This window comes from Corvus hawaiiensis, chromosome 30 (assembly GCF_020740725.1).
Source record: "Corvus hawaiiensis isolate bCorHaw1 chromosome 30, bCorHaw1.pri.cur, whole genome shotgun sequence".
Lineage (NCBI taxonomy): Eukaryota > Metazoa > Chordata > Aves > Passeriformes > Corvidae > Corvus > Corvus hawaiiensis.
Genome location: NC_063242.1, coordinates 1,145,601 through 1,162,340, shown reverse-complemented (window position 1 = coordinate 1,162,340; position 16,740 = coordinate 1,145,601). Strand labels below are relative to the sequence as shown.

General features: G+C 39.9%; 2 protein-coding genes across 5 annotated transcripts in view; one reads left to right on the top strand and one right to left on the bottom strand.

Annotated features, from left to right (window-relative positions):
- Positions 1-58: 58 nt before the first annotated feature.
- ZNF830 (zinc finger protein 830) lies at positions 59-11,556 on the top strand. Its single transcript, XM_048289523.1, has 10 exons — positions 59-199; positions 303-402; positions 1,406-1,526; positions 2,079-2,112; positions 3,335-3,546; positions 3,901-3,991; positions 4,634-4,697; positions 7,640-7,720; positions 9,076-9,152; positions 10,891-11,556. Exons 1-10 carry the CDS (start codon positions 78-80, stop codon positions 11,072-11,074), a joined length of 1,086 nt encoding a protein of 361 aa, XP_048145480.1. The 5' UTR covers positions 59-77; the 3' UTR covers positions 11,075-11,556.
- LOC125318595 (poly(rC)-binding protein 3-like) overlaps positions 6,512-16,740 on the bottom strand; it is a 509,055-nt gene continuing 498,826 nt past the window's right edge. For all 4 annotated transcript variants that reach the window (XM_048289516.1, XM_048289519.1, XM_048289520.1 and 1 more), the window contains one exon: positions 6,512-8,652. In XM_048289516.1, the coding sequence (XP_048145473.1) occupies positions 8,592-8,652 (61 nt within the window). In that variant the 3' untranslated portion in view covers positions 6,512-8,591. The remainder of the gene's footprint in view (positions 8,653-16,740) is intronic.

The following is a 16,740-nucleotide window of genomic DNA, read 5'->3' as shown; positions in this document are numbered from 1 at the left end:
TCCAGCCTCTCCTTTCCCGGCGCGCTCCCGGCCGCGTCACCGCGCGCGCCGGCCCCGCCCCTGCGCGCCGGGGCAAGATGGCGGCGGCCGGGGCGGGCGCGGGGCGGAAGCAAGTGCGGCAGGAGGAGCTGCGCCGCCTCATGCGGGAGAAGCAGCGCCAGAACGCGGGCAAGAAGCGCATCGACTCGCCCTTCGCCAAATATCCTCGGCGCCGGGCTCCCTAGAGCTCGGCGGGGAGGGTGGGAGGCTGGGAGGGAGGGAGTCCGCGCCCCGGTCGGTGCTTCCCTTAACGCGGCCGACACGTACAACAGCCTGGGGCACCTGAGCTGCTCCCTGTGCAACGCGCCCGTGAAGGGCGAGCTGCTGTGGCAGACCCACGTCCTGGGCAAGCAGCACCGCGAGGTGAGCGGCGGTGCGGAGGGTGCGGGTCGCGGCCGGGCTTTGTTGTTCGGGAGCACGGGGACAGCACTTGGAAAGGGGGGGATTGGGGAGAGGCCGCACCGCCGGAACGGGGGCCTGGGGTTCGCTGCTCCTGGCTCTGTGCGGTAATGGGAGCGGCGGAGGGAGCAGTGTGGGAACAAGCCTGGCTGTTCCGTCTGCGTTCTGTGCTCTTAAAGCCTATGCGGGGATTGAAAAGCCAGCGCTTAAAAAGGAGTCCCGTGTCTTTCAGGGGTCCGCTCCTCGGGTGGAGCAGTTCCCACAGCTTTTGGCTGTCACTTGTCTGCAGCTCGGACTTGGAAACCCCCCGGGCTTGCTCTGGGACCTGTGAGCTGTCAAGTGACAGCTTATGCGGGGTTAAGAAAATACACTTTTTTGTCTTTGTAATTTAGCAGTAAAGATTAAGAACTTGTAAAGCAAGTCAGGGAGTTTGTAACTTGGATGCAATCCTAAATTTTTTTCCTTTTAAGTTCTGCTGCTGCTTCTTAGCAAAAACTGAGAGATTATGTTTCATTTCAGAAGTACTGAGGAAAAGACCAAAGGAACGGGGGGGTTCTGTGTTCAGACTAGATGACTGTGGCAAGGCACAGTGACATCTTTCATGCTGTTAAAGTGCCGTGTTTCAGTTTTAAAACACTTAATATTCCAGGACCTTAGAATGGTTCCAGCCTTCCTGCTCTTTTCTCCATTGCCTTACTGCTGTCAGTGTCACAGCTCTTAGTCTTTCCTTTCTTACTGATACAGCCTCCCTTGTGTGAGTGTCAGTTCCTCTTCCTCCATGTCACATCATTCCAGAGGCTGACAGAAGCACTGGTCTTTGTTTTGGTACCTGTGGTGTCTGTTTCAGTGATCTTGTTCTAGAAAGGTATTAGCTCACTTTGATGAGCTGTTGTAAAAGCACTGTGTTTTAAGCTGCAAACCACAAGTTATTGCTAGTAACATGCCCTGAATTTTTATTTTTTTGCAGAGAGTTGCAGAATTAAAAGGCACAAAGCAGACGGCCACTGGCTCAGCTGCTGGCACATCATCTCATCCTGTCAAAAGAAAAACAGTTGAGACAGAAAATACAGACCTAAAGAGAGTAAAAGGTAATGAGAGAGAAGCGCTTGCCAGAATCCGTCCATTTTACATCTTGAATGTTTTTGGTTTGTTTTGTTCCTGTGGAAGTGAGCATGAATATGGCAGATGTTGAGTTAATGTCAGCCCGGTGCTGCTGAAAAGGGAAGAAGTTTGCTTGCTCTTTCTTTGTGAGTTTCGTGTCAGGAGAAAACTGTTCTTTCGGAAGTTTACCTGGTTTTCTTCTGGATTATTGGGTTAAATTAGGTCATGGAACTGTGGGCTTGGCCCAAACAGAGCGAGAAGCACTGTAAATTAGGCAGTAGGAGCACTTGCCTAGGAGTGGTGTTATTCCTTTTCAGTGGGATCAAGCCACTCACTGGTTTACCTCAAACAATGCAGCAAAGTTCTTCCCAGAGGAAAGACAGTTAATTTTTTTCCCTTGGTGCTACCAGACATGTAAATATATGAGGTATGTTAAAAAAATATATATATATTTGGGAACTTGGTGCTGTCACAGAAGTCTCAGGGATATTTCTTTAAAAAGTGTGGATTTTAAGAAGTGACTCTTGGCTGTTGTACAGGTACAGATGAAAAGCCCCACACGTCTTCGTCTGGGTAAGTACATCTTGTTATTACATACAAATTTTTTCTAACTACCAACAGCTGCATTCTTGCCCAGCTCTTCCTTGTCTCTGCTTCCTAGACAAGGGCAAAGGTTCAGAGAGTCAGTAGATCCCGTTTTCTAACAAGAGTTGTATATTCCTGAACATGGCAGCATCTTCCTGGATAATTGTATCAACTCTTAAGAGTCTAGAAACCAGGAATTCTTTTACTGTCGCTGAGAGACTTCTAAGGATTGACATGTGGTGCTATTACACAGTTTGAACATAACTAGATTGTAGCATGTACTCTAATAATGCTGCTATACTACAGAAGAGGTGGCAGTCTGAAATTAAGACAAATTTTGAATGTATAATTAAATGATATTTATTAACAAAAACTACTAACAAATGTCATTGACAGATCTTCATTAGGATGGTTTTTGTCACTTAGAATTCATGTAAGTGCATATGCTGCAGTTGAATTTTTACAAATATAGGACTGTATTTGACTTCAATGGGTTGGGTTAAGCATCTCAACTGCCACTAAAAATTTCTGATGGTATTCAGACATCTTTGCAGGGTTGGCAGATGTCAGGTGACACCTCTACACCTGACCTCTACCTGTGGGTCTCCTCTACCTGTGGGTCTCCTCTACACTTCACAGGATAAGTCGTTATCTTGCATAGGTCCCACGTGCTGTTTCCTTGTAGGAATTTGAGTTTCTGTGCAAAATTAACACTTGAGAGGTTTGTCCATTTTTGAACTTGTTGGTATGATTTGTTTAAAATATAACATGGAAAAATGTTTGGCTTGGAGGTTGCAGCTATTCTCAGCAAATTTATGTTTTCTCATTGCTAAGCCTGTGTGGCTGTTCTAAATTGCAGTCCTGGACAGCAGTAGGTACCCAAAATAAGTAGCAAATCACTTACTAGGTGGGAAAATAATTACTTTAACCACCATTCCAATTTGTTACAGGTTATTTTTATTAATGTTCCTGATAGTGACTACCCAAATAGAAAAATGGATCTAAAATGTGTTTTTAGAATTAACCTGGGCATTTCTGGGGAACTTAGAATGAGATCCCCAAGTGTGTGCTGCCTTCAGGCACTGGCTGTGTTGGCAGCTGTGCAGTTCAGGGTGTTGCTCAGTATCTCACAGAGGGACTGGGCTGCTGGTGCTGGACTGGAGTCACTGGTGTGAAGCTTCAGGCAGTTGTGTTGTGGGCTCTTCACCAGGCTGCCAGCAGATTTTTTTGATGAAGCGGAGCAAGACAGCGCCAAGGTCCAGCTTTCCAAGGGCCCAGGTCCCAGTTTATTGTCGGGGAATTACGACGACGACGATGATGATGAAGAGGAGGAACAAGAACAGTCAAGCAAATCTTCTGTTGTCCATAAGACTGAAATTCCACCTCCAGCTCAAGACGTAATAGCCAATTCTCTGCCTGCAGGTAATGCTGACTGAAATAGTGATTCAGTAAGGAGAACCCGTGATTTAACTGATGATGAAAGGTTTTTATTTTGTTTTTCTAATTACTGCCGTTAGGTGGTTGGTAATTAGGTGAGGGTGTGTAATACTGGAAGTAGAGAAAAACTAGCAAAGAATCTCCTGTTCTTATGTGGTGGTTTTTCAGTATGCTTATTGATTTTATGTTCTAATTGTTTGAGGTTGTCAAGGGAAGTAATGTCTGGCTGTTCTTCCCTTGATTCAGTAAGGTACTAACTGAAATTCCTGTTTAGTAGGAATTTTAGAAAATGCCTCAACAGCTGTTCTTTTTGTCATAGACTTCTGTCCTTTCCTATAGACTTTTTTGACACCAAAACTCCAGCTGCTCCTATAGTTTCCCATTCAGGATCCATACAGAAAGCAGAGATACAAGAGAAAGTAATCGAAAGGTAAGCACTCAAATTAAATATTGATAGTCTTAGGAATTGTAAACAAACATTTATCTTCCAGGAAATAGAGACTGTGATCGCTTAGAGATCTTAACTTATTGTTAAGTTGCATTCAGAATAGTTTGTGTATATGTCAGCCTCGGGCATTATTTCAGACAGGAATCCTGCACCGTAGGGACAGAAGAGATGGAGCAACGTCATACAGAGTCTGTCAGACATCTCTGCAAATTTTAACACAGGGTACTGTGGGAGCTTAATATCAACCACTGCTTCCCACTCTTTAAAGAAAACTGCTTGTTCTGTAGTAAGGGTTCAGCTCACTTGAGCACTCGTTTACAGTGGTTTAGTCTTTCAGGAGTAGCAGCTGTGCTGTTACAATGTTTGGGTGTCCAGCACACTGGAACAGCTTTTGTTTTAACAGTGAGATTTAAACCTTTCTGTGCAGCTCCTTCAAAGTGAGGAAAGACCAGGCTGAAAGACGAAGTTTTGATGGTTGTAGATAAAACTGAGGGCTTAAAAAACTTGCTGTGTTTCTACATACTTATATAAAGGACTGTGAATTTCATTATTGACTATTTTTAACTCTGCAGTAAAGCAGATTGTAAAGTGTTAACTTTGGCTAATATTAGTCAAATATTTCAGGAAAGAAAACACTGCTGAAGCTTTGCCAGAGGGTTTCTTTGATGATCCTGAAGTGGATGCAAAAGTAAGTGATCTACTCTTTTCATGCTACTGGATTTATTTCTGACAGTTGTAATGAGTTTGAGTAGTAAGGATGCTTTTCCAGGTAATCAGTCATACTGGAATATAACAAAATGTCTGAACTATTTAGACTACAATAGACTATTTCAATTGGAAGTGACCTATGATAATCATCTAGTCCAACTGCCTGAAAACTTCAGGGCTGAACAGAGGTTCAGGCTTGTTATTAAGGGCATTGTCCAAATGCCTTTTGAACACTGACAGGCTTGGGGCATCGACCACCTCTCCAGGAAGCCTGTTCAGTGTTTGCCCACCCTCTTGGTAAAGAAATGCTTCCTACTGTCCAGTTTGAACCTCCCCTGGTGCAGCTTTGAACATTCATTGTGTATGAATTAGAAAACGTGAAAAGGGATGGAGGTGGGCAGGAAGAGCTTGTTAAAATCATCTCTTGGAAGGTATTTTTGATTGTGGTTCCTCTGTGGCTCTTAAAGAAATGTTATTTGTTGGTTGGAATGCTGAACTGAGATTTGGGCAGTCTACCTTTATTTCTCTGAGTCGTCCCAGGAAAAGCATTTCAGCTAATTTGTATGTTCAGTTTTGCTTTGGAATTGGGGATAAGGTAACAGTTCTATCATATCCTTTGTGAGATCCTCCTGAAAAGTGCTGAGTTACTGTGTGACTGATAGGGTGCATCCTGTTGGAATGAAAATAGCTCTATTATGGCAGACACTGTCATCTGTAGTTACACCACAGGAGTGAACTTGGTCTTCAGCCCTCTTGCCACTTTGGGGTTTTTTGATGCTCAGATACGTGAGTATTCAGCTTGTTTCTCAAAAAACACCCCACAACTAAAAATCTTGAAATTGTGATCAAAAACATTCATATTTCCTTCAACTTGCACAGTGCCAAGTGATGACCAAAATAAACACTGATACTTGAAACACAAATCTTGTTTTGTTTTGTAAAATTTGCCACAGAATTGATGGCTCTCTTGCGTTCGTTAGTGAAATATAGTGTTGCAGGCTTAAGTCTTTTTTATTTTCCTTGAGTGTATTTCCTTGTTCACACTGTGGAAGGCTGCTGCTGTATTTAAATTGCATTGTGAGGCCAAGCCATGACATCTAATTTGGAGACCTTTCAAATAATTCTTCTTTATGTTCAGTTAGTCCCACTGGCCCAGCTGACAAGCTTAGGTGTTTTATTTGCTCTGGCAAGCTTCTTTTGGCACCACTCATGCCCACATGTTGCCATATGTGAATAGTTTTGAATACTGATTATTATTGAAATACTGAAATATGTAGCTTTAAAAGCCATGCTTTGGCTGTTTGGGGTTTTTTTTGTCTTTTGTTTTTGTTTTGTGTCTGACTAATTGAAGTATTAAATTTTTCAAATACTTAATTTCATCATGAATTGGGAAGCTTGTATAAAGTGGGATGCCTGGCAGGCACAGGAGAATCTGCTTATATCTGTGAGGACACTGGTTAGTGACCTTTATTCTGATTATGGCCTCCACTGGTAAATTTACAAGTGGTTACTTGTTCCAGTCAGCTCTTCCTTGAGTTGCTTGCAGAGGCTCTTCCTTTTAATCAGCATTTTCTGAGTGTAACTGATACTCAGAGAAGGAAAATGTTTGTGACATCACTTACACTGAGGTGGCTACAGTGGTTCAGTGTTGGAATCATACACAAAATCATTATTTTAAGAATTAACTGGGCATTTGAAAGGGAGATTGTGGGTGTGAAAAATGTTTGTTATTTGCATCAGGTATTTGTAAAGCATATAAGTTCTGGATTAGATAAATATTTCAAGAAAAAATAATAACTTTAGTGTTTAAATTTATTGTAAGAAATACAAATAATTATGAATTACAAAAGACAACCACAATGCATAATAACAGTACATACACATATGATAGAAATAATAACAGAAAAATGAAATGTTGACTATTACTTCTAAGCTTCTAATTTATTCTATAAACTTAATTCATACTACTTGATTTTGTGTTATCACTCAGGAACAAAACGCACCAAACTGTTGTCTTTACTAAGGTGATGACTGATGTGTCACCAAAAGAGCAGAATGAATAAAGGAAAAATAAAACTAATGCAAAAAGATGGTGTCATGAATTATTATGTTCAAACTGTTTAGTTCTCCTAGCTATAGAATTTCTACCCAGTCCTGAGTCAGGCATAATCTGTCATCTATAATACATTATATGCCACATCTTCCAGACTTGAATTGTGGAAGTTTCAATTACATAGGTAGACTACCTTGTTTATTTATTTGCATTAAAAGCACAATCTGGCATTGATTACCTTGGCTGTAGATCTTAAAACACATTCTTACCACTACTACTTTTTCAGACTTCATGTCTTAGTACTTAATGCCATCTACCACAGAATAAAAAGCTTTGCATGTTAAAATTGGTTTGTAGCTGTACAGTCTCTTCTGTTAGCCAACAAAATTAGACTAGATTTGAAATACAGTCAGGCTACCTAACACCAGCAGACTAGTGACTGCAAAGTTTGATACTTTACATTATGCCAAAGGCAAACAATTGACTGCTTTTTGGCTTGTGAAATGGCTACTGTATGCAATTGTACAGGCAGCTTACAGAAGAATGTAATAGTTATCACCTGACACAGTGAAATGACAGACCATCAAACTCACTTTTGTTACTCCAGACATTCCACACCAGCCATTCTTAGTCAATTATTCTTTAATGCTGCAGTCACAGATGTTTTAATCCAGGAGTAGAGTCAGATTTTTCCTCCGAAACCATTGTGCAGCTGCACTCTGTCACTCATATCCATTACTTAAACTGAAGTACATCAACCAGACTTTTCTGATAACATGGCATAATTTTTCCTATTTCTCCTGGTTTTTTTACAGTGCCCCAAAGAGTCATTAGACTTAAAATTGTTAATAAATTTTCATGTTCCTTAGGTGAGAAAAGTTGATGCTCCAAAGGATCAGATGGACAAAGAATGGGATGAATTTCAAAAGGCAATGCGACAGGTCAACACAGTAAGTAATGGAATCTATATTTATTGATTCTAAATACTATACACAATAAGGAAAACAACAGTTTCATGCAGCTCTGCAGAATGGCTGACATCTGCATTTGTCAGCTGTTTGTTTCAATGCAGTGTGTGGTTAAATGCACTTTATAAATGAGCAAAGGGTTCCTTGTATTTTCCACTTAAAGGAAATTACGTTGAAAAACTTTTGATCGAGAGCCAGTCATTGTATGCATCTAGTTACATTTGTTACAGTGTATTTAATTTAAATACTATTTAGCTAGTCTATACCTCAGATCAGTGTCCTGTCCAGATCAGGACACAATTGTGGGCTCTTCTTTAGATCTAGAGATATATTAATATTTTAACTTTCAAAAACACAGAACAAAACACTACCCATTTGTCTGTCTCTTTAAAAAAGTATCTATAAAGTGTAGGTAGCCTGGGTTTCATGTTTAGTTTAATGTACTGGAAAGGAACTCCAAAATCTGGGAAAGTGAATAAAGAGTTTGTGTGTGAGACACGTAAACTGGCCGCAGTTTTTCTGTACTTCCATTTTTCACTGTTTACCACTGCATGGAAAGTCTTCCTGCAGCAGGTGTTTATCTGCCCTTTTGTACAATATAAAACTGTACTATAGATACCTGGTGTTCTCAGTCTTCCCCTGGAGTATTTGCTATCTTTTAAATTATTTTAATTGTAAATAGTTACTCATATGTCAACTGCTGAGAAAAGTGGTGCAGAAAAATGTATCATTGCTCATTTTGAAGCAGTCAGCACTATAAACAGAGCGAATGTTCATACAAAAGCGGTGGTGGATACATTTTGCTAGCATAAGCCATTCAGATAATTCTTCAGCTTAGGAGGAATCTTCTCAGTTATGCGTGGACCATTGATTGCATAGCATCTCCCAGACATTCAGATTTGAGAAAGTATATGCTGAAAAAAATAACAGGTTAGAAACACTTCGGGATCTAGCGGGAATATTTACACAGTATGTTCAATAAGTGTGTGTATTTAAGTCCCAAGCACTGGGATGGAGCTCCTGTTTCAACCTCAGACTATGGGTGTGTGTAGTTTGTTTATGCTCAGTTTCAAATCATAGTGTATTGAAAATTTCCAAAGATAACCCCAAAGCAGCCAAACTACTTTCGATTTTAAGAAAAAGCATTTCCATTTCAAATTAAACCAGACCTTTTTTTTTTTTTTTGTGTATTTGCCCTTGTGAAGATGGGAATATACATAGAGGAGATTGACACTAACTTGAGGTAGGAGGGGAGCAGGGGAGGACACAGACATTGTAAAGGAGCGGAAGTGGAATTCAGGATGAAGGTGAATTTTCTCAGCGCTTTTCTGGTTTAGATTTCAGAAGCAATAGTGGCAGAAGATGATGAGGAGGGACGACTAGATCGCCAGATTGGAGAAATTGATGAGCAGATGTAAGTAGATCAATTTTTCCTCAAATTCTCTGTTCTCCAGCAGCAATGGATTGCTCTTTGACTAGAGTGATAAAAACGCTTTTAATCTGTGATACTACCTTTCAGTAATCACCTGAGTATCTGAAGGACAGACTCCCTCAAATTGCAGAATGATACCTAATAAAGACATGAATTTTGGTACAAAGTTAGGTAACTTTCTCCAAAGAGAGAACGCACTAGAATCATTGAAACTACACAAGGCAAATTCTTGGAACAAACTGTCCCTCCTCCCCTGTCGAATGTCTTAATTAGTATTTCCCTGTGAATTTCAACTGATGTATAATTTATGTGAACATTTTAAAGAAACATCTCCTGTACTGAAAACATCCTGTGGCAAACCCTCTTTAATTCTAGTGGAAGTTTACTTCAAGGTTTTGTGGAATGACGCACTTCATTACATGAAGTGGTTTGTTTTGTTTTGCTAAAACGGTGGGTGTGGTGGTTAGATAGGCACTGGTTTAAACTCAAGTAACGTAAAAAACAGCTCAGTGGAACAGTTTGTTACCATTATCGTGTAGCTCAACCCTAACTGATATTAACAGTGATAATGGCAATGGTACTGAAAAGAAAGAGATGCAACAAAAAGAAGACACTAGAAATTACGCTTAAACCATCTGGGCAGGTTTGCCTGCTACACATAATCAGTGTATGGTAACAACAGCATTGGGTTCAAACTGAACTGTGGTATTACAGGAATGTCTTTTAACAATGTTTATGTCATTCTGGAGAGGGCTTGAGCTAAACCTGCCTCTCTCTGAGAATTCATTTTTCTCACTAGCTAAGGCTGCTATAGTACATCGAACCAAATACAGAAATTCATAGAGTATTTAAAATTCGTCACTGTAATTATTTTTCCCCAAAATAAGAGTTCCAAATAGATTTTTAAAGACTTTTTGTAACTTTTGTCTTCTGAGTGTATTTAAATGCAGGCTATTTCAAATTAAGTTGAAACTTAAATAAATTCTTTGGCCTTCAAATCTTCAGCTATGACTGCCGGTAAGAGTCATATTGGTGATAGGCAAGGGGAAAGAGGATCCAGATAGTAATCCCTCCATGTCGACTCTTCTGAGCAAATAAGAATGAAAGGAGCAAAGATAAATTTAAATCAGGCTGGTACTACTTGGCATTTTCAACAAAATACCCTTGTTTAAAATGGCTAGAATAGTTATAAAACACAATTCAAGGACTGAACTTTTTAAGTAAATGGAAACCTGAAACTTTTGGATTGCGTTTACTTAAAATGTTCTGTTATAGCACAGAGGAAGCAGGTAAAGAATCGGAACACTTTGTGCTGCTTTTTTCAGAGATGCCACCACTAAGTTATCAAAATTGGTAACTGACGTCACACCTTTCTCTCATGAAAACCATCCATAAATGGATGAAAGAATGGTGTTTCTTGTGTGGAAGTGGATATTGGTTCTGTGCTTTTTAAAAAATGGTTTGTGACTGTATTGCAGTTGTTAAATACCTGGATTTCTCATTGCTGGAGAATTGACCACACCTCTCCTCTCCTCAGTCTGTTTCCACTCTATTAACACAGAGAAGGTGCACTAGCATCTTCAAAGCTTATTTCTTTTTAATTGATGGGAAGCTGTAAAGCTTCTTTATCCAAAGCTGGAGAAGCAAAATCCAGCACTGGAGATGACCAAATTAATGTGGACAGGCCCAAAGTGTTAATAGGTGTTTCACTTTCCAACAGCGAATGCTACCGCCGTGTCGAGCTTTTGCGGAACCGCCAGGATGAGATGAAGGAGAAGTTAAAGGAAGCCATGAGATTAAGAGCAGCACAAGAGAAAGAGGAGGAGGATGCTGGTAGTGAAGATGAAGAAGAACTGCAGGATTTGCTGTCACAAGACTGGCGGGTGAAAGGGGCTTTGTTGTAGCATTTCTGCAACATGGTTGATACTCTTTTTATCTGTGGTGTTACTTCCATTGTTAGGACGGAGATTCTTTTGTTAAGTATTTATTTAAAGAGGATCATGAGTTAAAGAGCTAAGCTTATTAAAAAAAAATTGTAGATCTACAGTGGTGTATTACTTGTTGTAAAAACTGTATATTGCAAATATTTTACAATACTGAGCCCACCTTTCCTATTAAAATGATTGGTTTCCTACCAGAAGTATTTTAATGGGATTAATAAATATGTAAAGAATCTCTAAGCTTTTGGAAGCATTAGCTCAGTTAGGTAATTTTGAGACTTGGCTTTATTGTCTGTAGAAGTAAAGGACTTGCATAGTCTACAAAGTTTTCCCAGACTGGGGGTTTAGGGAAAGGAAAATATTATGCATTTATCTTTTCTTAAAATTTTTAAGTGCCCTTCTGTCCATTGCCCCAGCTCCCAATAAAATATGTACATTTTTTTTCAGGGTCTGTTACAGTTTCTCTGTGTATGTAAGGACTAAGCTCAGAAATGCTGGGCTACAGCTTCTCCACATTGTATATATCCTCTGATGTGCCACAGCACTGCTGAATATTTTTCTTTATAGTCTCCTGTTTTGCTTAGTGCAGCCATCATACCATACATGCTTAATGCAGTAGCATACCTCACATTTCTTGAACCAGAGGGATGAGAACACAGTGGTTACACACCTGCATCACTCAATGAAAGGTGACAAAATGCCTAAGTGGAAGGTACTGCACTGGAAACTGAGGAGGTAAAATAAGAGCTGCAAATACTGCAAATTTTCTTAAAATACTATCTTAGGCACAGAAAGCATCTAAAATTGATTCTGTTCTGATAAACACAGATTAAGTTAAAACCAAGAACCAACAAACTTGACAAGACTGGGACATGGAAAGCAGAACTGCCTTTGGTAAGTGTCTATTTTTAATTTTTTTTACTTTTGCAAATCTTCAAAGATTTCAGATTTGTTGAGGACTTTTTAAAAATAGGAGAGGTGTGTGGCTTGATTGCTATGAAAAAGGAAAGTTGTGAAGAACAGGTTAACCTTTTTTAAGATTCTAGATTTAAAATTAGTGAGATTATAAAGGAAGAAAACAAGCTTTGCTCTTACGAAAGCATTCCAGTTACTCGCCTCAGAGGTGGTTATTAACCAAGCAATAAAGATTAAACTTAGATGTTTTGATTTGCTTGTTTTGCAGGAAAGATTTGATATGGCAGAAGCCCTTTCCTTACAGTGAGATGCTTTTTTATCACTCCCAATTTCCATGATGTTTGGGTTCAGCTCTTCCTATTTATAAAGCTGTCAAAATTCAAGCAATGGTCCTTAGTGGGTTATGACATCCGCACGTGCCTGCTCACATGTGCTGGCTTACAGCTGTTGGGTTTGGGTTGATTTAGTAACAGTAAGTGTAAGCTGTTGCTGCTAAAATGTTTGATGTGACACTGCAGTCTTACATGAATTAGGACTGTCATCGAGACAGCAACATTCAGAGATGTACTGAAATACAGAGTAAGCGTTCAGAGAATATTGAAATAAATAATGAATGCTTGGACAAGTTGGAGAAAATTTAGTTGGACCAAAACTAAAATAAAATTTCTTTGTATGGCATAAAACATACGAATATCAATGTCTAAGGTGCCTGTCATGTGAGAGATCTCTACATCCATTTATCCCTGGAAAGAGAACTTCCAGCTGAGAGGGTGGTGCAGTATTAACAGGACAGTCTTCTTCCAAACAAACCAAAAGACACTCCCCCAGTTTCCCCCTGAAAAGAGCTAAGCTAAGTTTGTTAACTGTTCTATCTTTGCTTTCCACTGACCCCACTCACCAAAGCACACTGAACTTCAGAACCACTCTGCATCTGGCTTAATATCAGAGAAACAGATGTGATTAATGTCAGGTTACACTGAGCATCATGGACATACATGTTTTGACAGTATAGAAATGCTAATCTCTGAGTTTATAAATTACACTTCCATTTTGTACATTTTTCTGGAATTTTACTTTCATCTTGTACATAAATCTGCAAATCATGGTTTCAGCTCTGGATGAGTAGGAAATTAACTGAGCATTAAAGCAGTTTAGCTGTTTTAGTCCAGTTGCCTTCATCTTTAGAGGTATCTTGTGGTAAGAACCTGAAGGCAGTGAGTTTAGTTACAGTGCAGGGAGCTTGAACATTCAAATCCAAACCAGTGCAGCCCGTTGTTGTTAGGAATAGATGGCAGGAATAAACACTAGATCACTCATCATTCTACTCATTATCCTTGCATAACTTGCTGGAAGGGTAAAGATGGACCAGCCAGTGGGTGTGTGCATTGCTGGGGAAGTGACAGCATCCGTCCTTCTTGGTCGTGTCTTGTTTAGGAGTTGGTGCTCTTTTCCTTGGAGGAATCTCACAGATCTCCAAATAGTGTTGCATCCAAGTTTTTCACAGCTTACTGCATACAACTGTACCTTTCTTCAGCATTTGAAACAAAGCTTTTAGAGAGCTTTGTGAAGATGATGGGAGTGACTTTGTCCCTTGTGACCACTGATTTGCTTGTGCTATTGTGTCAAGAGGGCAAGAAATTATCCTGCTTTTTAGCAGTGAAAGTAGCATGGCTATAAGGGAGAAGAGGGAAATATCCTAACCTCACTCAGTAGTCAAGCTAATTTATCAAGGTAAGTAATCTCCTGTATCTTAGAAAAACACATGGATAATTAGTTTGTAATCCTAAGTATGTTTTCAGTTTTAGAAAACAATTTTATGTGCTTCTGATGAGCTATTCAGCTAGGTTATTAACCAGCGGAAATGATTGTTTTTAAAAATATGTACTTCCTTAATTTTTCTCACTTAACTTTGTTGGATTCTATTTTTTAACATAAAGATGAAAATAATCCTAATAACTAGCTCCATCAATAGCCACTATTAAAAATGAAATTTTAATTGGCATTAGGAAGACTGTTTTAATTCTCTCATCTCCAGGACTTGCAGAAGACTGAAGTATCGGAGTTAGGGAGGAAGACATTTGTAATCCTTATTTACTGATATAGTAATGGAAAGTGCTGTCCAAACTTAAGAACTGTGGAATTTCATGCCACCAAACAGTAGTTGAGATTCCCCAGCTCGGTGGTTTTGGAGCTGGTAAGTGACTTCCAGGGGCAGAGTGTGTGTTGCATGTTTGAAATAGAGTTCCAGGGAGCAGCTCTGCAGGGAGCAGCTCAGCACAGCTACAGCTGCTGGTAGCTCTCCTCTGGCAAGGCTGGCAGTCACAAATGGTAATTGCTGTGCTAATTTCTCTCCTGCCCTTGAAGAAGTAAGCTGCTGCTCTCGTGCCTTAGATGTGGAACAAGGTCTGTATTTGGTACACAGCACCCCAAAAGTGACTGTACAAAACCAACACATCCAAATAACAAACCAAACAATGTTCTCACTTGCCAACATGATTGTTTTTCCTCTACCACAGTATTTAACTTTAAAATTTGCTTCACATTGCAAATACTGCCTAAAAAGAACATTAACATTAGCTTTGGCCAGGCCCCCTGCCAATAAATTCAATTTGAGGAGAGACAAATTTTTCTTATTACATGCCATGCCTAATCTATAATTAGATTCTCTGCATTTTATCATCTTAAAAACACTGAGCTAGAAATGAGAAAAGCCATATTACTAAAGTATTTTCAGCACTTATTTTTTTCTTATAATCCATAAAGGTTGCCCTAGAAAATTAAGACATTCAGCCTGCATGAATGCTGTTGTAGCTGTCATTAGAAACCACAGTGTGAGTATGTAATGTTACAGAAATTCCCTTTTGTTTGGTACCATCAAATAAACTTGACTCTTTAATTTCAGTTACTGTGTTAAGACACATGCCAGTCTGTAGGGTGACAGGACACAGGCATTGATGCAGAAACTGATTTTATCAGCATTACTGCATTCCTTCCTGGAACCAAGGAAAATAAGTACACTTTCGTGCCAAGAAGGGCAGTGTGTACTTACATCCCTGGAGTGTTGCTCAGGCCAAGAGATGGAAATTTGAAATGTGAAGCAGTTTTTCAGTATCTGCCTTCATTTGATCTTCTGTTCATCAGTTCAGTTAGAATCATCCTGGCCTGAGAGCTGGGAAAACAAACAGTTCCTTTGTGTAGACATTAAACCAGGTCTTTCTTCCAGAAATACAGTGGAGGCACTAAAGCCTTGCAGCATTGGTGGCTGCAGCAAATACAGAGGATAGAAGAGATCTCTGTTCAAATCCCTCCTTTGGACACTGTCCTTTGAACACACACTTTGTGTCACCCAGTTGAGCAGCCTGACAGTGACAGTCTTCCCTGCAGAAGCTGTGCCACTGTTGAACCACTGGATCAGTGAGCATTGTGACTTTCCTTTAGATAATCATGACCCTCACTCCAGAAGGGGAAGGTCCTGTCCCAAGAATACAAATAGTGCTGAAATACATTCAGCTGATCTTAAGGCTTTGGAAGAAACTGGATTTTTGTGAAACCCGACAAACAGCACCTTGCCTATGCAGCCTTCTGAGGCTGAGGCACTTACCAGGTGCCTCTGTTCGTGTCACCAGTGAGACTCTGCTGCTTCCTAGGAGCTTGACTGGCACAAATGTGAACCTTGGGGCCCACAGATGCCCTCTGGCTATGCCTGAGAACAGAAAGCACTTGGTGTATTAGCAGAGGACTAACTTTGTTTATTTTCCTTCTGGTTGACTGTTCCAGCCAGCATTCATGCTGTCAATGTTTTGGTTTTTTTGCTTGAGAAACACAACAGAGCTGTTTGAATTCATTTGAGATGTTTCCAGAAACCTAATTCCAATTTGATGATGCAAAAGATGTGGAACTTGTGCTGTCTTTCATCTGGAAACTCAGTGTTGTGTGGGCAGTGACCTTTTCACAGCGAGTGCACGCTTCCTCTTATCTACCTCTGGGCATGAATGGTTTACTTTTCTGTCTCAGTATTATTATTTACCTTCTTTCCCCCTTTTTCCTTTACCACCTCTTGTTTTGTTTGTCTGTTTTGTATATTAAAGCTATTCAGGGGCTTTTTCTTGCCATTCAGAAATATTTTCCAACTAAAATAATGAAATTGCAGTAGGCTTAGATTTTATCACATTTCTGCCTGTATTTTTGCAAAAACCTTCTCAGAAGACTTCCTTCTTTGTCCATGTGTCTTTATTTTACCTCTCCTCATTCCTCACAAAAACATGCCCCTGCACTAGTTTGTTTAAATCTTTTGATTCTGCAAGGCACACGTGAATTATTAATGTGAAAGATACTATACAGCCCAGAGCTGCTGCTGCCCTTAGCCTGGCAGCTTTACTGGGAGAGCAGAGCTTTGACCTACTTACTTGAGCTGTAGTAATGTTTTTTTTTTTTTCATTTATACTAGGCAGGCTAGCCACAGAAATAGCTTTTGCTGTTGAAGAAATGAAGACTTATGGAGGTCTCTGCTGCGACAGCAGCTTCAGCTCTCCTTTCAAGAATGAGGAGTTAAATACATTTTAAGTAATAAAAATGTATTTTAAGTAATAATAACAAAGAGTTCTATCAAGGTTAGTACTACAGCCTCTAGTTTTTCTAAGGGTTGGAATAGCTAATTGCCAACATTGGGTAAGGCCTCCTGGGTGCTGAGGTGCAGTGAGCTGTTCTGTAATGTC

Bases quoted from the DNA above. Each gene is read 5' to 3' on its own strand.
- ZNF830 (XM_048289523.1), top strand. From the start codon at position 78: ATGGCGGCGGCCGGGGCGGGCGCGGGGCGGAAGCAAGTGCGGCAGGAG. The intron at 1,527-2,078 runs GTAATGAGAGAG...GCTGTTGTACAG, and splicing joins AGACCTAAAGAGAGTAAAAG to GTACAGATGAAAAGCCCCAC. The intron at 3,547-3,900 runs GTAATGCTGACT...CCTTTCCTATAG, and splicing joins AGCCAATTCTCTGCCTGCAG to ACTTTTTTGACACCAAAACT.